The sequence below is a fragment of the Diabrotica undecimpunctata genome, chromosome 1 (assembly GCF_040954645.1).
Source record: "Diabrotica undecimpunctata isolate CICGRU chromosome 1, icDiaUnde3, whole genome shotgun sequence".
Taxonomy (NCBI): Eukaryota; Metazoa; Arthropoda; class Insecta; order Coleoptera; family Chrysomelidae; genus Diabrotica; species Diabrotica undecimpunctata.
In genome coordinates this window covers 168481785-168508030 of record NC_092803.1, presented here as the reverse complement: position 1 = coordinate 168508030, position 26246 = coordinate 168481785, and the positions used below count along the sequence as shown (strand labels likewise).

At 32.3% G+C, this 26246-nt stretch overlaps 2 protein-coding genes across 5 annotated transcripts in view; one reads left to right on the top strand and one right to left on the bottom strand.

The window, feature by feature from the left end:
- LOC140432529 (uncharacterized) overlaps window positions 1-18725 on the bottom strand; it is a 54551-nt gene extending 35826 nt beyond the window's left edge. Inside the window, exons 1-4 of one of the 4 annotated variants that reach the window (XM_072520478.1) lie at window positions 18542-18725; window positions 18375-18489; window positions 18164-18271; window positions 1427-1581 (exon numbers count right to left, since the gene is read on the bottom strand). In XM_072520478.1, coding sequence (XP_072376579.1) covers window positions 1427-1581; window positions 18164-18271; window positions 18375-18489; window positions 18542-18609 — 446 coding nt within the window. In that variant the 5' untranslated portion in view covers window positions 18610-18725. The remainder of the gene's footprint in view (window positions 1-1426; window positions 1582-18163; window positions 18272-18374; window positions 18490-18541) is intronic. The other 3 variants (XM_072520481.1, XM_072520480.1, XM_072520479.1) reach the window with 3 other exon arrangements.
- Window positions 18726-21081: 2356 nt separating this feature from the next.
- LOC140441229 (uncharacterized) lies at window positions 21082-25480 on the top strand. The gene is made up of 5 exons (XM_072531818.1): window positions 21082-21388; window positions 21458-21603; window positions 21662-21805; window positions 21861-22136; window positions 24587-25480. The coding sequence occupies exons 1-5, from the start codon at window positions 21208-21210 to the stop codon at window positions 24671-24673; spliced, it is 834 nt and encodes a 277-aa protein (XP_072387919.1). The 5' UTR covers window positions 21082-21207; the 3' UTR covers window positions 24674-25480.
- The last annotated feature ends 766 nt before the right edge of the window (window positions 25481-26246 follow it).

Here is a 26246-nt window from a genome sequence, read left to right as displayed (position 1 = left end):
CTTAGGGTGGTTTTAGTTGGTAGGCAGATCATTATGAACGCACCCGAGGTCACGACTTCCAAGAGAGGAAATGCACTCGGGCCTTTTACTCTGAATCCGACACACGCCTTTAGAAGATTTTTACACCCTCAACAAAAAAAAATTATAAAAAACCAAACTTGTGAGCTTGATGCCTTCTCCCTCTTGACGGCGAGAGCGTTCTCTCGCGGTGGAATCTGTTGGTAAATAGCGCAGGGTAGGCTCGAAGGCGGCAAGAACAACGATTATAGCGAAATTTGTGGAAATGACTCCTCATTAACGACATAATTATTAATAGATGAATACAAATTGAAGAGATCGATTCCTAGCAGTCAGTCAGTATAGAGTATTAACATAACATATTTCATTCCAAAGACCGTTTGTTGTAAAATTCTATCAGTTACCGGTAAATGGGATAAAAATGATTCTTAATTCCGTTCATTATACTTCCCTAATAATACAGTAAACATACGATGATTATTCTCTTTCTGCTAAGCATGTATTTAATATAATATTGCAGAACTCCAAAATTAGAGGGATGATTTTTTAAGGGACTACGAACTCCCATATCAGTTGACTCAAAGTTATATTGAAAAGAAAATTAAATATTAGAAAACAAAAACAAAAGTCCAGCATAAATTTTAAAAGTTTTAATGCATCGAATATTTTTCAATTTCCATAATTATAGAAAATATGTGTTAACTTCATGAAAACAATGAATTAAACAGAATAAGAACAAATTAAAAATGAAGGCGAGTGACATCGCCTTCAAGGCATAGTTTTTACCAAGTTCTGACAAAATTTAAGTGTAAATGAATCCCATATTTCTTTCAATTTTTCCTTCAATTCATTGACGGACCTAGCAGGATGTTTCCGCAATACTTTTTTTAATTTCGCGTCACAAAGTTTTTATCGAGGACAAGTCGAAATCCATTCCAGAAGTGGTATACCAAATTCTTCAATCCATTACCCCTAAAATTAGGGGGCCTAACCACACAAAGTAAAAGAGAGGACGTCCCATTACCCAGGGCATCCAAAGTAACGCATAGTACAAAAGCCTTTCCCATTCGTTATGTCCTGAGAGGGGGAGGGGTGGTTGGTTATAGCTTGGTGATCAGATAGGTACCGCTCCATTAAGGAGTGTGATCGATTTGATCTTCGGAGATGTGCGTCCCACTGATTCACTGGAACACACATGTCACTTGGAGCTGGGGTTTCTACAAATTGTGTGTGTAGGTATGATCAAATAACAGAAATAAGGGTCAGGATAGAAGCAAGAAATGCTTTTATAAAAATGAAAACAATTTTCTGCAATAAAGACCCTACTTAATAAAATGAGAATATTTCATCGTATTTTTAAAACTTGTTATTATGTATGTATCTATTGGTAAATATATTAGCAGCTTACTTTTTGATCAGCATCTTGATATGAGTTTCTGTCACAGTGGGAAACATGCCAGATATTTTGCCGACGAGTACTTCATCTGGATCTACTGGCATAAAGGTACTGTCTTGGACCTTAGCGGACCTTACCGTCAAAGGGCTAGCTTTAGGTTTCATGTCCTAGAAAATGGACTGATAAGTGGTTGTATTCATATATATTTACCGCAACAGTTTCTTAATTTTAACAGCAAAACGTTTCATTTTTGTTCCCTCAGATTTACTGATTAAGGTAACATTAAGAATGATATTTTCTTTTATTTACACTTTTTTTTAAATAACATCGAGAGTATTAAGTATAACTTGTATAGTCTACATAATGTAAGTACGCATTTCATTTATTCTTGTAGGTTGAAACAAAAACTTGTCAAAGAAAACAGATCTACAGAAGAAAAATATCAACATATAAAATCCTGTATTCCCTAATATTAGAAGCATACAAGCAAATGAATAAAAGAGTTAAACAAGAAGTACTCAAGAAGAAGAACAGAAGAACAGATAACCTCATTGGGGGTACTAAAAGCTGTGAAGCCTGGAAAGAGTCTAAAAAGCATATGGACGAATGATAAAAGTAAAGTGCTAATAAATAGCATATTTGACAAATAGTGGATCGAACACTTTACTGAATTATTGACGGAAATACGAGAAAAATATAATTCAGGTTTATGCTCTCACATCTGAGAGTACTGATGAAGAAGTTGAAGAGTTTTACGAACAATTAGACGAAATCATAAAAAAACCTAAAGAAACAAGACATAACCATGGTAATGGGGGATTTTAACTCCAAAGTAGGAAAAGGCGAAGTCAGTGAAGTAGTTGGCAAGTATGGGTTGGGAACAAGAAATGAGCGAGGTGATCGACTAATACAGTTTTGCCAATAGAAAAACTTAATTATCACTAATACTTGGTTTAATTTACCATTAAGAAGATTGTACACTTGGTGGTCACCACAGGACAGGACTGGGTACATCGTTAGAAATCAGATAGACTTTATAACAATTAACAAACGATTCCGTAACGCAATAATATCAACCAAAACATATCCTGCAGCTGATATAAACTCTGATCATAATCCTCTTGTAGCCCAATTACGAGTCAGACTAAAAACCTTAATCCAGAAACAGAATAACAAAAGATTAGATATGGATCAACTTAGAAACCCCGAGATAAAAGTCAAGCTTACAAATAGCATTAATAGTAATGTTGCTTTAACAACCAATACTGATGATATTGAAAGAGACTGGATCAACTTAAGGGGCGCTATGTGCAACGGTGCGAAAGAAGTCGTTGGTGACTACGAGAGGAAGAAGAAGAACGAATGGATGACAGATGAAATATTACACTATATGGACAGAAGGAGGGAAAATAAGAATAATCCCGAACAATATAAAGAACTGGATAGAACTGTTAGCAGAAAGATAAAAGAATCTAAAGAGAAATGGTTACAAGAAAAATGTCAAGAGATAGAAGAGCTAGAACGCAGACATGATAGTTTTATTATGCATAAAAAAATCAAGGAGATTACTTATACTTACAAGAAAAAACAGTTTGGTAGGTTAATAGACGAGAACAACAAACTTATTGTAGATAAAGAAGAACAGTTACGGACTTGGGCAAATTACATAAAAGATTTGTTTCCGGATTATCGTCATAGTTCTACGAACACTCTTGATCTGAATGGACCAAAAATATTGAAAAGTGAGGTGATAAAAGCTATAGATCAAACGAAAGATGGGAAAGCAACAGGATGCGATGAAATACCAGTCGAATTTTTAAAAGTTTTTAACGAAAACAACCTGAATGTAGTACTGGATCTGTTTAATAAGATATACGATACTGGTCAAATTCCATCGGAATGGTTGAAAAATACATTTGTGCCCCTTCCCAAGAAATCGAATTCTAAGACGTGTAGTGCATATCGCCTTATAAGTTTAATGAGTCACCCTTAAAGTATTCTTGCGTATTATCCATTCCAGAATAGGAGCAAAATTAGAACACAGCATAAGTAAAACACAGTTCGGTTTTAGATGCGGTTTTGGAACTCGAGAGCCGCTCTTTGCAATACAAGTCTTGATTCAAAAATGTCTGGATCAACAGAAATATGTTTACGCCTGTTTTATCGTCTATGAGAAAGCATTCGATACTATCAAACATGACAAACTCATAGAACTATTACATCTAATAGGACTTGACACTAAGGACATCCAGATTATAAAAAATCTATATTGGAATCAAACAGCCCACATGAAGAATGGACATATGGTGAGTGAAAACGTAACCATTTCGAGAGGGGTTAGACAGGGCTGTATTCTTTCGCCACTGCTTTTCAACCTGTACACGGAACAAATATTTCTAGAGGCACTGGAAGAGTACAACGAGGGCATCAAGATTAATGGCGTACCAATAAGTAATTTTCGATATGCAGATGAATCGCATGAGAACATCGAAGATTTACAGATGATGCTAAATAGAGTAAATACAACTGGCAACCAATTTGGACTGAAGATCAATAGAAAGAAAACTAAATTTATGGTGATCAGTAAAAAGAACATTCAACATATCGACCTGAATATTGAAGCCGAACGTATTGAAAGAGTACATCGATTTAAATATCTGGGATATACAGTAAATGATAAGTGGGACCCAGACGTAGAGATTAAGATCCGAATTGAAATAGCAAGATCCAAATTCATCAAAATGAGAAAGCTCTTAAGCAACCGCCACCTAAGCGTTAACCTCCGATGGCGCGCCCCGAAATGCTACGTACTCTCTACGCTACTTTACGGAGTTGAAGGGTGGACGTTAACAGCAGCAACTATAAAGAAGTTAGCGGCTCTAGACATGTGGCTGTATCGACGCATACTGAGAATACCTTTTACAGACAGAGTGACCAACACAGAGGTATTAAGACGAATGGGTAAAGAGGTGGAATTGTTAACAACTGTTAAAAGGAGGAAAGCGTCATACCTGGGCCATATGTTCCGTAATGATAAGTACAGTCTGCTACAGCTTATCGTGGAAGGCAAGATTGAAGGCAGAAGAGGTTTGGGCAGAAAGAAGAAATCCTGGCTGAGAAACTTGAGGGAATGGTTCCAAATACTAGAAGCTGCGAACATAATACATGCGGCACAAAACAGAGAAACCTATCGATTGATGGTCGCCAACCTTCGGTAGAAGACGGCACATAGAGAAGAAGAAAATATTTAGACTAGAAATAAATACCTATATCAAAAACTAAATTTATGGTCATCGACAAAAATAAAATTGTGGACCGAGTAAAACAATTAACCTATCTTGAAATCATAGTAAATGAACAATGGGATCACTTACAGGCAGAGGAGATAAAAAGTAGAATAAAGACGGACACAACCTTAATCTGGACATCGAAGTAAAGCTCCTATGGAGTTATATCTTCACAATACTACACTATGGCATTGAATCGATGGAAACTGAAGCAATTGAGAAAAAGCTTGAAGCCTTTGAGATGTTGCTATAAAGGTCCTAACGATATCGGAAAGAAAGAGAAGTGGTGTTCATCGTTAAAAGGGAAAAGTTAGAATATCTTGGATACATAATGAGAAACTGCACTAAATATAGATTACTCAAAATAATCCTCCAAGCCAAAGTATTCTGAAAGTGAAGAATTGGAAGAAGAATAGAATGATTAAAAACCTTAGGAAATGATTTTCCATAACAACAAATAATCTATCTAAAGCATCAGTCAATAAAATAATAGATATAGAAGAAGTTTTACTTCGAACATATAAGCAGATGTATATACACTCCAAAATTATGTATTCATTTTTAATAGTACTCTTTTACATATTAATATATATATTACACATTATTATATATTATTATATTGAGGTCAACTTTACGACAACATTTAAAATGATTATTATCCTTTTTTGCTGTTAAAATAAAAGAAACTAAAGACAATACGAACTACTGAAACACATTTAACATCTAATGAAACACAAAAAGCTCTAATATATTTACCGAGTTCGTTCCAAACGTCAGAGTACTACAATTACTTTCTTTTGTAAATAATTTTTTGTCAGACAATGTTTCCCATCAGACATTCTATATAGTGCAAAAAAACTTTATAATCACCTTAAAAGAGAAATTAAATCCGCAACATCTTTCATTAAGTTTCGTAAGATGACAAAAATCTATCTCTCTGAAAGTCCATATTATTCAGTTGACGAGTTTCTTAATGTATAACAAAGAAACAAAATTAATATTGTTTATAATTACATTTGGGTGTCCCAAGCAGTGGCTACAATTTGTCTCATTTGTTGTTGTCTGTACAAATTATTTAAGTGATACAATAATTTTACTAATTTAAAATTGTATTGTTCTGTTTTTTTATTATATTTGTTTTTGTTTTATACTTTTTATACTTTTTGTACTTTTTGACTGATTTTTTTTAGCTTTGTCCATAAAATTGTTCAATAATTTTCAGTGACAATAAAGCATATTTCTATTCTATTCTATTAATTCATCAATTATTCGTAAATAGCAATATATAAAGCTAAGGGGGTATGTTATACAAAATATAAAAAAGAGTAAGATAAAATAACGTACACATTTCTAAATGAAAGACTATAATCATCATTGGTGCTACAGCCCTATAAAAGAGCCTCGACCTTCCCAAATCTATAACGCCAGTCAGTTCTATCCATTGCCAACTGTTGCCAGTTTGCTGCGCCTATTTGTCTACGATCCTCATCTACACCATCCCTCCATCTGAGTTTTGGCCTACCCCTACTTCTACTTCCCACAGGTTGTGACATAGGGATTCTTCTAGGAGGGTTGTTCTGCTGTGATCTTGCCAGATGTCCTGCCCATCTTAGTCTTCCTATTTTTATAAAGGATACTACGTCTTTACCACCAAATATATGTTTATATCTGTGATATATCTCGTAGTTGTACCTCCTTCTCCAAACACTATTTTCACAGATGCCACCGAATATTCTTCTCAGGATCCTTCGTTAAAATATAAGCAGGAGATTTTCATCTGCCTTGGAAATGGTCCATGTCTCCGACTCATATGTCAACACTGGTTGTGTAAGGGTTTTGTATATGGTTATTTTTGTTTTTTGGCTTAAGTTTCTGCTTCTCATATATCTACTCAGTCCAAAATAGCATTTGTTTGCTAGGATTATTCTTCGCTTGATTTCTTCCGTCATGACGTTCTCCTTGGTGATCAGGGAGCCTAAGTATGTGAATTTGTCCACCACTTTAAAGGTAGAGTTATCAACCGTGAATTGGTGGCCGATGTTTCTGGCTCTATTGTGTGGTGTTGATGCCATTATCTTAGTTTTCTCCTCATTTACTTACAGGCCCATATTTTTTGAGGCGTTTGACAAGGTGGTATACATTTCTTCTAGCTTGCGTGTTGTGCGGACAACTAGGTCAACATCATCTGCATATGCCAAAATTTGGGATGATTTATTAAAAATGTTTCCTCTGTTGTCTATTTGGGCATCCCTGACCGCCTTTTCCAGAGCTATGTTGGAAAGGAGACACGCCTGCACATCTCCCTGTCGCAGCCCAACATGCGTTTCAAATGCCTGTGATTGTTCGCCCTGTATTTCGTCTTCGCAAACAACTTTACGCCTTGTAGCCTTAACCAATCTTATCAGTTTATCGGGGATGTAGAAATTCATCCATGGCTTCATACAATTTATTTCTTAGGACACTATCATAGGCCGATTTAAAATCTACGAAAAGTTGGTATGTGTCGATATTGAATTCATTGGTTTTTTCCAGTATTTGCCTTAGCACAAAGATATGGTCTGTTGTTGATCGACCAGGCCTAAAACCACTTTGATATTCGCCAAGAAGCTCCTCTGACTATGCACTCAGGCGACCATATAAAATACTCGAAAATATTTTGTATGCTGTATTAAGGAGGGTTATTCCCCTATAGTTTCTATGAAAGGGTATACTTAGTTGATATATTATAAACTGAGTGTGCCAGATTTATTTTTCGATCATCCGATTAAACAGTTGTGTAGTAAAAACATTTTTATATATTTACTGTATTATATTGATAAGTGTACGCAAGTATGATCGTAAAATCGGTAAAAACAAATCATTGTTAATCATCGTTCAATCCTGGAATCGGCTCCTGTTCTCATTAAACAACCGACAAGTGTAAACGGTTGGTTTAAAAATAGTATCTGTGTTTCTAGTTTAAAATATATTTTAGATGCATATACAGAGATAACGAAATCAAAGAATGGCTGTCAGAATGATCGAAAGCGAAAGACGAAATTGGTCATACATTGGTATGAGATACTCAAATTTTATGGTTTTATATATTCCGATCCCAAAAACCCAAATATACAATGACTATCGTCTAACAAGAATTTATACCTTAACAAACTATAACTTAGAATATTCCTTATTTTATATATAACAGAATATATCCGTATGGAGTTCCCATCATAAGTGTGCCCAGGGTAAATAAAATACCACCCTCGAACCAAAACAGAATTAAGTATGATAACTCTAATAGAAGATTCCTTGGCCCTCCAGGTTGAGGTTGGTAAAAACTCATATGTTACGAAACTTCAGGAACTATTAGCTGGACGGGCCTTACAACGACGACTCTGCAAACGCAAAAAGTATTTGACATTACGAACATGGAATACCCGAACCGTGTAGCGAGTTAAAGCACTCGCAGCTTTATTAGGCATAGCAAACACGTACATAGTAAATGTTTTGGCACTGCAGGAAATGTCATGAACAAAATCCCATTCCACATATTATAGCTACAATAAAAGTCAACACATAGAGGGGAATTCTATGTGTCATATAACCAAAAGTTCCTCTTCAATCAACGCGCGCAAGTGGAGATGGAAGACCTACGATGATATAAAACAGCGTATGCCACAAGAGAGAATTGAGTTCCCTAGAGTGCTGATCTAGTGGGAACTCCACCGGGCCTCTGGGTGTATATCCTCAGTCAGTTCATTTTCAACTTTCACTTTCGCTGTTTGATTCTAATAGAGGTTACATATAATTCTAATGTCTCTACTGTCTATGGTTTTATTTAACAAAATTTATTTAAGACGATTATGCTGCACTCTGTCAAATGCCTTCTCAAAATTAATGATACATGCATATACTTTCTGATTCATATCTAGACATCTCTGCGAAAGAACATTCACTGCCAACAGTGCATCCAGTTTTACCAGGCCTTTACTAAATCCCATTTGTATTATTACTTAAATCCCATTACTTATGGCTTCGTCTAATTTCTCATGGATTCTATTGGAAATTACTTTTAAAAACAATTTCAAGGCATGGCTCATTATGGCTATGGTGGAATGTTCATTGCACTCCTTTGCATTGGCTTTTTTTGAAGCAGTATAAATGGCGATTGGAGCCATTCTTTTGGTATTATATCTGTTCAATATTGCATTTATATGGGATTAAATCACAATTAATTATAATAAAAATTACATTTTACAATGTAACTTTGTATAAAGGATACACAACAGAAAGAAACGAAACTATTTAAATAAGGAATTGAAATATATAGAAAACTTAACAGAGACAAAGAATAATTCAAGGCAGAGAACAATGAAAAAAGATATATTGAATCAATAATGTGTGGAATATTTTAACCTGGTACTTAATATAGAGCAAATACTTAATGGCACTACAGCAGCTAATAAAAGAAATATGGATACAGAAATCCCTCCCCAACGATTGGAATATTCTAATACTAATGATTCAGTATAAAAATGTGGTTTTTTTGGACAAAAATTTTTTTCATTACTGTAGTATAAAATCTGTCAGAGATATCACTACTTTGGCTTGGTGCGTTAGCATTTAGGTTGGTAGCGCGAGCATCACCTTTGTTGTGCGCTTTAACTCTTGAAACTAAAGATTTAGAATTGATGTGATCAATATGGTTTTATAATCCTTATTTCATTAAAATGGTTTTTGAATGGATATTTCAAATGAACGGAGTAATTGCAAAAAAACCAAACATATTTTTTTCAATTTTGGAGCATATAGCGACAGTGATGTAGATTAGAATAATTTGAGAGTGACATGACACTTTTTCTTTAATGTCTAAATTTTTTTAGATTTTTTTCTATGCATCTTTTGTATAATTTTTTTTAAGGGAAGTAAAATTACAAATGACAAAAAATTGTAAATGACAAAAAGCATCAATGTCATGTGAATAAACATATAAATAAATTATATTATTTTATTTTTTTATTTTATAAAGATAGGGGTTGTTTTAAGGTTGGAAAAAACGGAAAAAAGAAAAATAACATTGACCCAAAATAATGTCTTAAAATATAAAAAGTCCTTTATTCAACTTCATCAAACGCTATTAAAGCCTAAAAAGTACTTTGATTTACGTTACAACTAGTTTTATTCAATTTTGGCAATAAGGAGTAGTTTTCACCCCTAAAAATATTAAGCATATATCGGCATAGGGTAGAATTTGAATAAGAAGGTAAGTAGAGACTATTTCCAAAATTTCATCAAAATCGATACATTAAGATAGAAATCGGAGGTAATATCCTATTTTTGCTCTCATTGATTGACCTATCAGACAGATAGGTAGACAATCTGACCTAAAAAGGAACGAACTCCGGTAATATAAAGTATTTGTACAGCATTTAACTGCATTTTTTAGAAAAGCATGATTATACGCTCTAGATCGACACTTTATAATATAAATATGTACATCTTTCTCCGAACGACTTAGATAGTCGAAGGATTTCAATAAAATACCTTTATTTCGCAAAACCTTTTGGATATAAAGACTACTGAAAAAAAATAACACATTAGTAAAGTAACAATTTACAAATTTAAAAAATAGTACGACATATTACAAACTGTTCTTCTTTTCGATGATATAATGATTTTATTTTACACAATATAAGGTACGCCTTTGTGTTCTTTGCTACATCTACTGATGTTACAATTCATTAAATAAATATCTTCATTCATTCTTCTTCGTATGCTTGTGAAATTAGTAATAGCATACAGAGCTCAAACGTTTACTTCCATAAAAATGTTAGAATATAGATCAACTTACCTTGGTCCAGTTCTTGATAATACGAAATGAAGGAAAATTAAAATTATTGTTATTAATTTTTACATAGAACTTCTACAGTTTGAATTTATTTTTATGAACATTTGTAAACGTGAAAGTGGAAAGAGTACTATAGGAGATACCTAAGAAATTGTACACCTGATGGCAGTCAAACAGGTATGGGGGCTAAAATTCAAATGAAAAACAAAAACGAGAAAGGCCAAAGGAGACATGGGATTCTATAGTTGCAAGAAAAACAGACAGAAAGCATGAAATCCGAAAGAAAGCAAATCTATACATGATTAAAGAATTTGTTTACCTTAAATCGAAAGGTAGAAGTTTTTCATTATATACATATGAATTACAAAGGGAATTTTTCAATATTCTTGCCAAATTAAGAGAAGACAATATTTATTATTATATCAATAAAATAAGGTATAAATCCTAAGATACGAATCTACAAGACCATAATCTGACCGATAGTAAGCTATGGATATGAAACTTGGGTATTGACTCAAAAATCTGTAAACTGCATGGACGTCTTTCAAAGAAAGGTACTGAGAACAACAGGTGGCGAATCAGATACAATTATGAAATGTATAATACATATTTATAAAGAACCACCTTTTCTTAGTATGTCCGCCTACAACGTCTTCAATTGCAGGCCATGTATTTAGGATGAAAGAAAACAGGTTTCCAAAAAACTGTTGGATGCAAGAATGCAGGGAAAGAAACCTATTGGAAGACCGAGAAAGCGATGGGAGGATGATGTGGATTAATCTCCTTGGCAGTCGATCGTGGAGTAAAATAGCTACAGGCCATAACGAATGGAGAGGTTTGCTGAGGGAGTACAAGGCTCGAATTATGATAAAACCTATTGGCAAAGATCATTTTTACTAAAACATATTAAGGTAATATCAAAAATGTGAAGTGAAATGAAAATCAAAAATCGCGTGTTTATGATCATATACTTTGTTAATATGAATTTCCATCAAATAATAGCTAATTGTACCGATCAAAAAATTTTATGACCAATTTATTTATTGACATTTTTAAAATGGTATTGTTTCCTTAACAACACTTCTATGCTAAACAAGACAACAATAATATGAATGCTAAAAAGCCAATCTGCAATGATATTTCTGCAAGGAACACATAAAGCACGATAAAGGCTCATATACCATATGTAATAGTAATAAATACTATACCACAAAAGTCACCAAATTTAGTGTATGCCAATAAAACTCCCGAATAAATATTTTAAGCTAATTACTATATAGCTATTAATGAAAACTGATATTGAAATTTGTGTATATGTGTTTAAATTTATGATGTCTACCATATGCTACTATCGAAACAAAAACAAAATCACAATGTTAATTTGGAACTATCTGACACTTACTGGTAACAAAAAGATTTTAGAATGTCATCAGCTCCACTAAAATATAATTTCAACATTGCAGGCACTAAGTAATCAGAAATGATGGTGACTTTTCAGAGTAATGTTGGGTCTTAACTAGATATACAAAATATTTTAGACAAGGATGAGGGCTACGGGATGTTAACCTCCCTAAAAAAATGATGTATAAACAATTAATTGTATTTCATATTTTCATTTTTCATACTCATACTTTTCTATTGAAACTTCATTATTATTCATTTCATGGAAACGACACACAGTAACTAGAATCTTATCGAAACACACGCTATACAGACGCGGATCTTAGCAGATTATGTGGGCGCTCAAAAACCTGCCTCGAGATAAAACTTAGTATTCTATTGGTTAAGGCTGTTTTAGCAGTTCAAGCCAACTGCGATTTGAAATGGGCGTATCACTTACTTTTCTACACTGCTTATGCGAGACCATCTTTACTCAGTGCCGCCGGCCGACGGGTAGTTTAATGACAACAAATACATTATTCTCCATTCAAATTAGTTTTAACACGAACTAACTGACCGTACGTTCATGAGATTTGACGTCACGAAGGCGATAACGATGAAACTAAGCCCAATGATGAGTAACACGTTTCACTATTAGATTTCAGTATTTTTTAGCAATTTTCTTTAAAGTTGGAACACGCTTTTCTCGATTATTACTGGACACAGAAAGGTGAAACAAAAATCAACGATTACAGAAAAAAAAACTCTTTCGAGTGATGGGCGTAAAAAGTTTGGTTATAATAGAACATTAAACAGTATATTCCAATTTTTCAACAGAAGTTTCAAAAAAATAAAAAAAGTAAAACCATCAGTTTAAAGGCAACATAATTTAGAATAACGTGTCCAAATTTCAAGACATTTTGTCAGTAAATAACAGAGAAAACACTGTCCCTAGGTTTTGATGCACCGATAAAACAGCCTTAAGTATTATGCATAGATAGGTACCACATAATCGTTTTATGATGATGAAGTTAAATTGAAGTTTTGACAAAAATGACAATGGGGTGTGTGAATTTATGAAACTAACTTTAATTCTTTCGAGTTTTTTTTGCAGGAAAATACATGAGCGAATGTGTGTCTGTATATTTTTTGGTAACACGATGGAATTTTCAGTCTAAAACGATAAAACTGTATTTAAAAATTGAGACAGCTTCCTGGAATGTTTTTATAATATTGAGTCTGAAAATCCTAAAATATATAACACGATAAAAACAGTTCAAGCCATTGTTTTTGTCAAACAGTTTAATGATCCTATATTGCAGTACCGGTTGGATTTCTTTCAAAAAATAATGTCACATGTTGACACATTATTTAAACAACCGCAGAAAATTGAAATTAACTGTGAAATGACAATATACTATTGGCAGTTTTGAAAAAATAGTTGTTAACATCAGAAACAGGCTACCCTCTGTAACAGAAAATATGCAAGAATCACGGGAGTCGAAGAGCAAATTAATTATCGTTTTGCTTGTAAAAATCCTCTATCTGGTGTAAAATTGCTTCAAAGAAAAAATTATAGAACATTATAGAAAGGAACTACCTTTAGAAGACATTGATATCTTCTGCAATGCATTTTCAATAGATGAAAAATATGCCCTCAAACTGGAGTTGACAATATATGAAACATAAGAAAATGAAAATGTAATCAGTTGCTTACATACTTCAAATTTAATAGTGATATAATGGTTTGGATTCAACATTTTGTTGAATTAATTTTGAAGAGTTAATTAAAGTTTTAATTATTTAATAATGATGCCAATGACAAATGTATGCCTCCGATAAAAACGGAAGTATTGAGTTTCATTTTAAGAAGTAGGCTTTTGTAAACATTGATCAACTGTTCTTTTCTAGTTTTCACAAGAGCCACGATTTATGCAATGGTGTCCTGTATGACTTGTAAAGACTAAATATTATTGTATTCTTAGATTATTTAGTAATTATTGATTGTAGAATGTTTTATTATATTTGTATTATCTGTTATTCCACAGTTTACTTTGGTTTCACATTTCTGGGAACTTAGTGCCTGTAATTTTAAAACTATATTAGGTACAAATATTTACTCACATTATGTTGAGCAATAGTAGTCATATAGTTTTCCCTATTATTGAAGCAATAAGTTTAGATATTTATAAACCAATTAACAATTGGTAACACTTCTCTTAAAAATGCAGTTTGAACTAAATGTTTAATTGTTTATATACGCCATATGTGTGTCTAAATATTTACAGTTACTCATAAACCAACAAAAAGTGATAATATAAAAGTCTTGGATATAATGGTAACAATATTTCTTAAAAATTCTATACATAAAAGGATTGTAAATAAGAACATATATATTGTATTTGTTTGATAAAAGATTTTTTCATGTTTCTTTCCTGTTTAAGTTATATTTCAGAAAGTTTCAGAAACATTTTTCTACAAAAACTAAATCAATAAAGTTTTTATATCAACTCAAAGAAAAAAAATGTTATATATTTTAACTTTGGTCTTTAACATTATTTTTCTTTCAAACTTTTGTAATTTATAATGCTAATTCGTGGTAATTTTAAGTGAATAGTAATAAAACAATGACAGTTCTACTTGTTTTTTCCTCGAGTGTGGAGGTTCAGTTAGCAATATGCTTCATCTAAATTTTGTCAAGATAGTAAGGAGACTTAAGGAGTCAGCCTAAATGCAAAATGTCCTGTAAGATTTGTTCAGCTTCTTTCACATAACAAAATTGCTGTTTAGATTTTGCTAGTTTGCTTTATTAACTAAAATAAACATAATTGATGAAAAGTTTTTTTTTAATTTGAAACAGAAATATAATTATGGAAGACTAATGGATGTAGTCACCATGTATACTGAGAGCTGGGGGAGCTTTTGTCAACATGTAAGCTTGCGGACAAAAGCAAATACTTTAAAAATGACTATATAAATTTTTAATATTCTATATATTAACACTCTAACAGGCAAGACCGTCTTCACACGGTCTTTGCATTTTAGCTTATAAAACTTATACCATGTTTTTTGCTGCCACAGTAACGACATTCACCTTTAAAAGACCTTTCTTGACTTTATTCGATACAACTAAACACATTCTGGAATCGCGATTAAATTATCGTTAGTCAAGTGCTAACATCCCATAAAGTGGCACTGAAAAACTGAAAATTATTTCTTCATAAACATTATTTTTAAATCGTCAAAAAACACGTTTAGATCAAAGTGATCAACTTGACAATTTTATGGTAAGTAGATTATATTTCCTGTCTCAGTAATATAATAAGCTTTTAGTAAAAACTTTTGGGTAAATAGGCTTTATAAACAAAAATACCAAGACAGTCTCAAGATGGTCTTGTCGGTTTACGGATAAAAAATATTGCCCTCGGTATGAAATTTTGTTATCTTTTTGTGCGTAGGAACACGCTTATTTTCCTGTTGTTCTATTATTTTTCTTTTCTGTGATAGATGCATCGTCTAAATCGTAACCATAAGAACAAAATCAATTTGGAAGAATTGTCTGATGAACAATTATTCGACTTTATTGATTCCGTTGAAATCGACGATAGCACTTATAGTAGTGACGATAGTATTGTGGATCCCGACTATGTTGATGACAGTATTGAGCCTGAAAAGCCTTACAGCCTATCCGAGGTATCAGAGGCTAAATCACAAGATATTGACGAATGCATTCAGGAAATGGTTGAAGCTGAGACAGCTGATGCATTTGTAAATGATATAAATTTGTCAATAGATATTAGCAATGTTGATCAACCAGCAGCTTCCTTAACATTAGTTTTGGATGATGTAGCGACCGAAAAATTTGAAGTACAAGAACCATCTACATCCACTTCTACAAATGCATGTTTTAAACCAGCCAAAAGAGCTCGATCTCCATTGCCAACTCTTGAAGGTATTGGGCCATTAATTCAACATAAGGATGGTGGCTTTACTGGAGGAGGTAAGATTATATAGAAAACATTTTTATACGTTAGGTATATTGTCTTTTTTATTACAGCTCTCAATATAATATCAAAAAACTCGAAAGAGCTTTCCAAATTGACGTGGTGTAATCGCTCAATGCGTTTACATGCAAATGAGGTGAATTTTCGTGGCGATTCATCCCTTCCTAGGTCAGTCCAACAGCTTCAAACACCGGTGCAATTATTTAATTATTTTTTTAACAACGATATCGTTAAACTTATTGCTGAAGAGACAAACCGTTGTGCTTTGGAAAAAAATATAAATACAACATTCAGCACAACTTCAGACGAAATAAGACATTACATTGGTATAACGCTGGACATGTCTATATATCGCTATCCCAACATAGATAATTATTAGGTGAAACAATGCTTTTGTGCCAAATCAAAACTGTATGACATCGAAACGATTTATTGCCATTAAGAACAGATGGTGTTGGAGATAATCTAGTCTTGCCTGGTACACCAGACCTAGGAGCAACATCAAATGTTGTGGTTCATTTATCACAAACGATTCCTAATTTCGTGCATCACATCTTGTATTTTGATAAGATAACTTCTATACTTCGCTTCCTCTTTTGGTATATACGTGCAAGAGGAATTTATAGTTTAGGCACAGTAAGAGGTAATTAAATTTTCAGTAGTTTTTATTATTCAAAATGATACATGTTTTAATTTATTATTTGTAAGTAGCTAATCGTTTACCAGCGTGTAAACTGCCGACCGATCTTCTTCTTTGAGTGCCTCTCTTACACTCTTACACTCTCTTAAATTTCTCAACCAGGATATTCTTCTACGGCCTGGATTTCTGCGTCCTTGGATTTTTCCTTGCATTATATTTTGTAGGAATGTGTACTTTTGTCCGCTCATCAGGTGGCCTAAGTATTCAAGTTTTCTCTTTTTTATATTCAGTATAACTTCTGGATCGTTATTTATTCTGCATATTAGCTCTTTATTTATAATTTTATCCACTCAACTTATTTTTAGTATATGGTGGTAGCACCACATCTCAAAGCTTTCAAGATTTTTAACATTCCTCTGTTTAAGAGATAGATGCCGACTGATAGTGAAGTAAATAAAGAAAGTAGGGGGTTTTCCATAGAATACATGACCTCAAGTTATGTATGCCATGGATCAATGTCAGCACTGTGTTATGGAAGGATAACACATGTGTCTGTCTGGCATCGACATATGTTGGCATTGAACCTTTTATAAGAATCACTCCAAATCAACAAATAGCAAAAGTACCTTGGTATCACAGAAAGTAAAGGAAACACATCAAAGTTGATTGTCCACAAATCATACGTGAATATAATGCTCACATGCATTCGCGGCCACAAATGCATTCATACTATATAAACGTATATGTGCCGAGAATGCAAATAATTCCAGTGACTGTTGCGAAGAGGAAAGGCTTCTATCTCTTCCAGAATTCCGTGAAGAGATAGCATCTGGCCTTGTTTCTTTCAAGGCAAAATGAAATGTAGGTCGACGGTTTTGATTTTCCAGTTTGGGTTGATCGAAAAGGCATAAAGAGATGTAAGCTGTGTAAAAAATCTGATACACAGCTTGTTTGTTTCAAATGTGACCTCCATTTAAGTGGCACAGTCGATAAAAATTGTTTTTGGGATTACCACCATCACAAATAACATGTTATATACTCATTTTTTTTAATATATCTTGTTTTATAATAAACATCTACCAAAATTATTTTTTACTCATAACCCGACAAGACCATCTGTAGTTGGTCTTCACTATTTCTCACCTAGCACTTATTCTAGACAAGATTTTTAGCAGAGAATTTAAAAAAGTTATTATTGCCTATATTTACTTGAAAAAAAAATATATCAACTTCAACAGATAATTTTTATGATTTGGCCTGTTAAAGGGGTTAATATTCCAAAAAAGATAGTAAAAGAACAGAACATAATCCAAATATATAAGACAATGTTTGCTGTGTATTTTAAACTAAAATTGTGATTAATTTCCATTTAAGATACTAAATTATGAACATTTAACTTTGGAACTCATCTCAAAACTCAGCAACTGACCCCCTTCTTCCATTTGTCTGTTCAATAATTGTTATTTGGTTTGAGTTTCCCATGGGGGTTATAATAAATCCTTTAACAAATTAGCAACTATTAATTTAAATGTAAATGCAATGTCTTTGTTTAACATTGTTCCAAGACTTTCAGAATGGAGGTGCTCTTATGTACAAGTGGACAAATACCTGCAGGGGAACACTCTTGGGACTCATATGTGTTGGCATTTGAAATGCTGGTATAGGGGAGGTCTGGCGAGGATACACATAATTTCTTCGTGACTCTGGGGTTCCGTGCTAGAATTTTAACAAAAACAAATTCCAACAGCAGCATGTGAGAAAGGCAGTATGGTTAAATATATAAATAAGCGAATCTAAAATATTAACATGCAAAAATCACCTGTAGTGGTATATACTCAGCTGCAGTATATTGTTTTGTAGCTGTATGCAAATGCCTATGTCTTATTCTAGGGTCCTCCCATGTAGTTGTTTTGGTATAATGGTTGATGTAATAGCTAGAAAATAATTAATTAAGGATTCTGTCAACTAAACTTTTACTTTCCTTACTATTTTCCAGATATATGATCTCTCTTACTGTCCCATCCAGGAGGTAAAGGATTTTGTAGCTCTGCCATTGTGAATAATTAAATTAGTGTACTAAGATTATCGTTTTCCTAGTTAAATTAAAATGACTTATTAGAAACAGATCTTATGTTTATTATTGATTTTTGAAATGTCAAATGATATAATTGACAACATGATCACTGTCAAATTCAAATTTCTCTTTGTTAGAGATGGGAATTATCGTTATTTTCAAATCCCAAAGGAAATTGAGGAAATAAATCTGTAAAAAAATAAACATTTCTTTTTGATGTTTTATTTGTCTTTAATAAATCAAATCTTGACACTTAAATATAATGGATTTACACAATACAGAAGTTTCTCATTATTTAAAAAATGTTTAATTAAACTTTTATGAAACTAAAAAATATTATTATTACATTGTTTATTGACGCACCTTGGAAGTAAGACTGACTCTTATGTCATGACGGAAAACGGCATAATCTCTTATGCCACTCACGCCTCCAAGCCATGTGAGTATATACTGCGTGGGCCATTATATGCGACCGACCGACTGCACTGCGCACTACTACTAAAAGCGTTATTATATGCATTCGTTGCTTGTATAGACAGTAACCTCCTTTCTAATATTATGGTTTTTAAAACAGAAGGTCAAATATAAAATTTCTGAAATAAGTTTATTATTAAATGTAGCGTTATTTTTTAAATAACTACATTCTTATTCCAATTTTACTTCTATAAACATTATATGTTCTGAAAATAGAACAGAATAATATTCGAATTAGTTTTTGAAATACCATTAAGTAGACTTTACACTACATGATTTTATCATATGACAATATCACATGAGATTTGTTATGATTCCTCGTTTCTATGATGTTTTAAAAAATCGTGTTTACACTGCATGATAAGTTATGACTTATGATTAGAGTGACAATGAGTGAGGTTTTATTGATTTTTCTTTTTGTTTATGGTCATAGAGATATTAGACACAGTATAGGTATCAACTATTAGATTTTTAAACTATTATAATGGAAAATAAATCTTTGATTGCATTGGCTTCCCGACTTTTAATAATAATACGCCGGTAACAACTGCGTACAGCAGTGTAAAGACAGTTTTACATTATGCTATTTTCATGCTAGGCAAGAGCCATGCAAGACAGATCATGGAACTGCGCATGCCCACGGGCTATTTCCATGCAATTCCTGTGCTAGACAAAAAATTAGAACATGTTCTATTTTTCATGCTATTTTCTTGCAATTTATCGTTAAAATTCATGTTGCCAACATAACAATTTATAATAGATTACAGAATAAAATATAACCTTATCTCTATCTTTAGCGTATATCATAAATTACCCTACACACAATGGGAATAAATTGAGAGATATCTGATTCTGATACTCTAAAATTGTACATTAGAGATCGAAACGTTTCACCAGTTGCCTTAAGGCAGCTTTACATCTAGGCTATGCAAGTCTCATGCTATGCAAGTCCGTCTTGCATGGCACATCTCTTGCCTAGCTTGACCTTTTTACATCAGAGATATTTCTGTGCAATTTTAGATCCCACTTTCATTGTTGCCAACAGAGAAAATATTTATCAATTTGAGGTTATTTTATTTTAAATAAATATAATTAAGTACTAAAATAAATAATATAATAAATAAATAGACACTATTTATGGTTATTAAAAGGGTGAAGGATGTCAACCAAAGAAAAGAAAACATTGTTATTGTTGAATATTGCTGTTGTAGCAACAATCATGAAAAATAATAAAAAAAGAAAACCTAGAAAATGCTGGGTCAAACCTTGGTTGAATGCAGGACTGGGAAATTTGAAGTTACCCCAAGAGTTCTTGGATGCTAGAGACCTTCAAAGTTTTAAAAACTTTCTTCGAATGAACGAGTCCACTTTCCTTAAGCTCCTGGAAAAAATTAATCCCTTAATTCAGAAAAGAGATACCAATTTTCGCCAGTGCATTCCATCAAGGACAAAATTAATTCTAACTTTAAGGTATCTGGCAACTGGTGAAACGTTTCGATCTCTAATGTACAATTTTAGAGTATCAGAATCAGATATCTCTCAATTTATTCCCATTGTGTGTAGGGTAATTTATGATATACGCTAAAGATAGAGATAAGGTTATATTTTATTCTGTAATCTATTATAAATTGTTATGTTGGCAACATGAATTTTAACGATAAATTGCAAGAAAATAGCATGAAAAATAGAACATGTTCTAATTTTTTGTCTAGCACAGGAATTGCATGGAAATAGCCCGTGGGCATGCGCAGTTCCATGATCTGTCTTGCATGGCTCTTGCCTAGCATGAAAATAGCATAATGTAAAACTGTCTTTAAAGTCGACATGACAAAAAACATGAAGATGGGCGGAATTTGATTTTGATGAAAACATTATTATGTGTTCTGTGGTCAAAACTTGAGTGATTCATCATACGATACATACACTGGTTCACCTGCTGGTTCACTGTTACAATCACGACGTCATAACTGTCATGAATCGAAATCATCGCCATCTTAGCTATTGTTTACCACTATTACTAGTTGAAAAACCAAAATCCCGACTGAAGTAGTTCCCCTATTTAGTAATTTTTAATTTTTTTTATAATTTTGTTGGCTATAAACAAATGGAAACAGAAGAAGTTGAAGTTGTGGAAATTAATAAAGTTAACCAGCAAGACACAGAATATTTTATTCCTGTTATATTACCAACATCTTCCACAAAACCAACAGTTTCAGTACATTCTAGGGGAAAATATTATAAACAAACATATCGGCCGGCTTGGGAGCATATGCCCGATTTTAAAGGTAAGTAATAAATAATTTGTATATAATGTTAGCACTTAATAAATGTATATTGTATTTTGTATTTAATAGGATGGCTGAGGGGGGTAGAAGGTGAGCCTACAAGAGCTTACTGTACATATTGTCACAAGAACTTACATGCCCATATGAATAGTCTTTTAAAGCATACTTGCACTATAAGACATCAAAAGGCTGCCCAATTACATAGTGCTAGAAAGGTAGGAATTCAATATAAAATTTATATATTACTTTAAACATTATGTTGATATTTTTTAGAGTAAAATAGCAATAAACATGAAAGAATCAATATCAGGCAATGAAGATGATAAAGATCTCTCAAATGAAGAGTCTGAGTTAGAAGAAGAAGATGATGAGAAACCTCGAGAACTAAAACCAATGACTGAATCTATTGCAGATCAAGTAAGCATTTGTTAAACAATTTAAAAAAATGTAAACTTTGAATAAAAAATTTCAGAACTCCGAAACAAGAATACTTCCTGAAAAACCTCCTATATCCACTCAAGTGATGGACACAACGAAAGGAAAACCAATTTCGGGACTTCAAGTGAGTCTATATAAGCTTATTGATGGAAGATGGACTTTTGTTAATGAGGGAATAACAAATAGTATTGGAAAATTCTCAGAGTTTATTGATAGAGCTGATTTTACGAATGGAAGATACAAATTACATTATGATGTTGATAGATATTTTGAAGCCAGAAAACAAGAAACAATTTATCCATTTATTGAAGTAAGTATCAGTAACTATTCATGTCTCAAAATTACTACTACTCATTTTAGGTTTTTTCTATTCTTTAAAATACTGGTGTACTTGATATAAAGAACAATTTTGGTAGATTTTGTGCCCAAAATAAATGTAAAATAGATTCATTGAAGCTGACAAATAAGTGCTAGTGATCATTGCCTTCCACATCATTCCTCTTTTGTATCTAGTTCACTCATAAGTTTCTCAGTCCCTACCTATAATGCCATAAATCAAAGGCATTCTGATTAGATTATTTTGTTAAAATGGTACTATTGATAATTTATGCTTGTCTCCAAGTAAGTGTATTTGGTCACTTGTTTTTTTTTACCTGTTTATTAACTTGTCATGATAATTATATACTTACTAAGAAATCATTTTTCATTATATTTTTATTATTTCTACTACTAGTATTCTGGGTATTCTAGCCAACCCACCAAGTTGGCTGTTTCCCTCCCAAGGCAAATATCTAGATCTCCCACTGGTATTAGCAAATCTATGTTTCTGATCCAATGATAAAAATTTTGTAAATCTCTCGTAAATCTTTTGTAAATGTTAATATTGTTTGTTTTTTTTTTTATTTTGTGTTTGGTGACGCCATCTTTGAGTCAGTTGATAAACAAATACCAAACAGAATAAGTGTGTTTTTTACCTAAAGGCACCATAGTTCCCTTGCTTTTAAAATTGTTTGAGTAATGACTCACTGTAGATTTGTTTGAAAGTTGGAAATTCATTGAAATAAATACAATTGGATTATAAATATTAAATCCATTGGAATGTAACTTTTAGAAAAATATTTTTACTGTGTCAAAATATGAAAATATACATTTTTTGAACATATTTTCAGAATATAGGCGTTCTTCAAAAAAATCACTTTAAAGATTCAAATTTTTTAACATTACCTACACAAAGAATATCGACACATGTAGAAGGATGTTTCAAATGGGTGATTTGGTCAAGGTTATTATACTTCAAAACACTCCTGAAAAGGGTGATTGCATAAACTCAAACCATGGCCCTTGCATTAGCATATTTTGAAAGATATAGTTAGGGGAATGGAAAAAGAGTACAAAAGGAGCTATTTAACTTATGCATCCTCGCTTAATAAAATTTGGATGTCATTGATTTGCGTGCTGTCCTATTTTTATTTTTTTTTTATAATTGAATCTTTCGTTTTAATGTATTAAATTGTTAAATTTTAAAACTCAAAAAAGAATGAAATTTTCAATAATAAAGGTATTTATTTTTTTATTATATGTAAATAAAATTTTATAACTGAATTAAAAATAGGTTTGTTCCAGCGCAACGAAAAACCGTCACATAACTTTTTAGTATACTAACTGCCCAAAAATTTACGAAACTTTTTAAAAAATTTTCAAAATATATCCAACCAAAAATTTCAATTTTCTTAAGACTTTTCACTAAACTTTTTACTCTTTTCGAAATTATTTCATTGAACAATTGCTTTGTTTCAAAAAGTACTTAAGGAAACTTTACTAAATTTTGAAATTTTCTATTTCGCTGAAATTTTTCATCTATAATCTGTTAATAACAACTAAATGGATTCCTGAATTATTTTTGAAATATATAACAGTAACTTTTCATGAATACTCTGTGTGAAAGTTTTCAAGCTTTACGGGTACTATTTAATCTTGTTTTGAAATAACAACTACTGGTAAAACAAATGAATTACATTTTTGTCTACCTTCTGTCCTTTGATTTGAAAGAGTGCCATTCCACCAGGTTACTTTCCTGTTGAAATTCCTCACTATCTCCAGGCAGTTATCTTCAAACGCTAACATGAGAACCTCTTGAAATTGTTCGGCGGCCATGTCTACGTCCAATGTATGCCTTATAATCCCTTTAATCTTACCTAAACAATATTCCAGGTTTGCTTGATATGCATCCCAATTTGTTTTACGAGGATTACGATAAGTTTCCTTGATATGCTCATTGCCTGTTATTTCAAAATGTCTTAATGGTCTGAACAAGACACCTCATCTAAGACAACATGCCATTTTTTAACAGTTTGGTGTTTGTACTGCCCCAAGTCAGATGGTATGCATTTGCCTCACAGCCAATGATTAATTGCAGTTCATTTTTCGTGGCATCTCCCACTAGCTGTTCCAGCTCCCTTGATGGTAGCTGTTCTGGATCATCATAAAGGAGGTATGCTAATCAGAGAACTCCTTTATACCTCCTCCCTCTATGACCTTTTCCTTTACTGTCATTAAGTCTGTGGAACAGAGATTCATCAATGCTAATGTTTTGATATTTCTTTTGGCTATTATGCAGGTGCTTGGGACTTGTAGAACAGCTATATACTTTTTTTCCTTGTATAATTTCACATGTTACAATTTAAATTAGTAAATAGTAATTTTTAAAATTAATTTTGACTAAACATGATCTTTTTCTCATTTTTATCATTCTTATTCCAGATTATCTTTAACGCTGGTTGTACTGAATCTCACCATATTCCTCTATTGCTGAGTCCATTTGGATATACAACATACAAAGGAACTTAATTTATTGCTAATATTTAAGTAGATATAAATATGTCTAGGATACAGTCGATACTGAATAGAAAGATTTTAATATCATCACATATATCATATACATAGATTATAACTAGCGTCTATGCAGAATTGTTGAATTTCTTTCTCTTAATGAAGTGTACATTTTAGGAATGATGAAACTTCTTATACTTGGGTATTGAGGAGAAGTTTGCATGCCGATATATTCCAATAATGTCTGATAACATTTATAATAAATATTTTTCATTAATTTGACTTTATTGCTTTTTAAAATAAAATCGCTGGCATTAGATACTTTTAATATCTTTTTTGTGTATTTTATTACATAGTTCATTGTAGTATTTTTTCATTGATTCGGTATACAACTTATTTTTGACTCCTCAAATCTGAGACAGGACAGAGAAGAATTAATTATAAAGTATGAACTTACCTTCTACATTAGTCTAATACAACCAAACAGATTTGAAACTTCTTCAAACATACGGGTCAAGTCTGTAGATTATTTTTTCGAAGTTTTGTGTCAGAACATTGGCTGTCACATATCAAGTAAAGATCTATAGTTTGGTGTATGCAAAATTTTCAGTTTGTTACTGGAATAGAAATAATGCGTTTATCCTTCCCAGGTGCGGTGATATTTTGTTAAATTTACTGTGTTGATAATTTGTTGCCGCTAATATTTTGCAAAATAGTTAGACTGTACCAGACAGAAAACTTGCTCTAGTTTTAAAAATACTAATAAAAGTATTTGATAATTTTAATTATGTAAATATTGTTGAATAATAAAAGTTTTTAAAAACATTACTTTTTTTGACTACATATTTGAAAGAGTGAAGTGGATGGCCTATTTGGGAGTGTGAATAGAAGAAAGACATGCAGAACAAGAAATAATGATCTGAGTCGCAAAAGGAGACAAACTGAGTGCTAAAAATGTTAATATAGTCGTAGTGTGTATGTATGTATATTACATGTATGTGTAAAGAAATATAAGAATATAAACAATAATGAGATCAACAGTACTGCATGAATAAACCTTTTCATCTAGATTTTTGTGTGCCAATTCGTCTGTACCAGCCATTTTCTTATTGTAAACCAGCATGTTAAAACACATGTGAATGCATCATTAAGATAAAAAAGAAAGTATAGTTGTTGAAAAAAAAAAGAAATAGAATATAAAGAAAAAAGTGCCTCAATGAGCAAATATTTTTTTTAGTTGATTATTATTATAATATATGTACGAAAAGGATAAACGAAGCGGTGTCGTTATGGATTATAAATATGTAAGTTTTCGGAAAATTTTAGATTTAAAAGTATTATTGGTAGGAAGCATTGGTCAAGTTGCCTTTGGAAACCAAAGTTAGTAAACAACTTAAACGATATAAACAATGTCAGTTTTGACAAATACGGTTCATTAAGATGTCGTACAAACTTAATATTCATCAAAGTATTTTATTACAATTAAAGAGTACGAAAATGGTATACCATGCCTTAATTTTCCCAAAAGTGGAAGACCAAGAGTTTTAACTCCTGCTCGGGAACAGATTAATTTAAGAGTATCGAGAACCAA

Bases quoted from the DNA above. Each gene is read 5' to 3' on its own strand.
- LOC140441229 (XM_072531818.1), top strand. From the start codon at position 21,208: ATGGAAACAGAAGAAGTTGAAGTTGTGGAAATTAATAAAGTTAACCAG. The intron at 21,604-21,661 runs GTAGGAATTCAA...GATATTTTTTAG, and splicing joins AATTACATAGTGCTAGAAAG to AGTAAAATAGCAATAAACAT. The intron at 21,806-21,860 runs GTAAGCATTTGT...AAAAAATTTCAG, and splicing joins CTGAATCTATTGCAGATCAA to AACTCCGAAACAAGAATACT.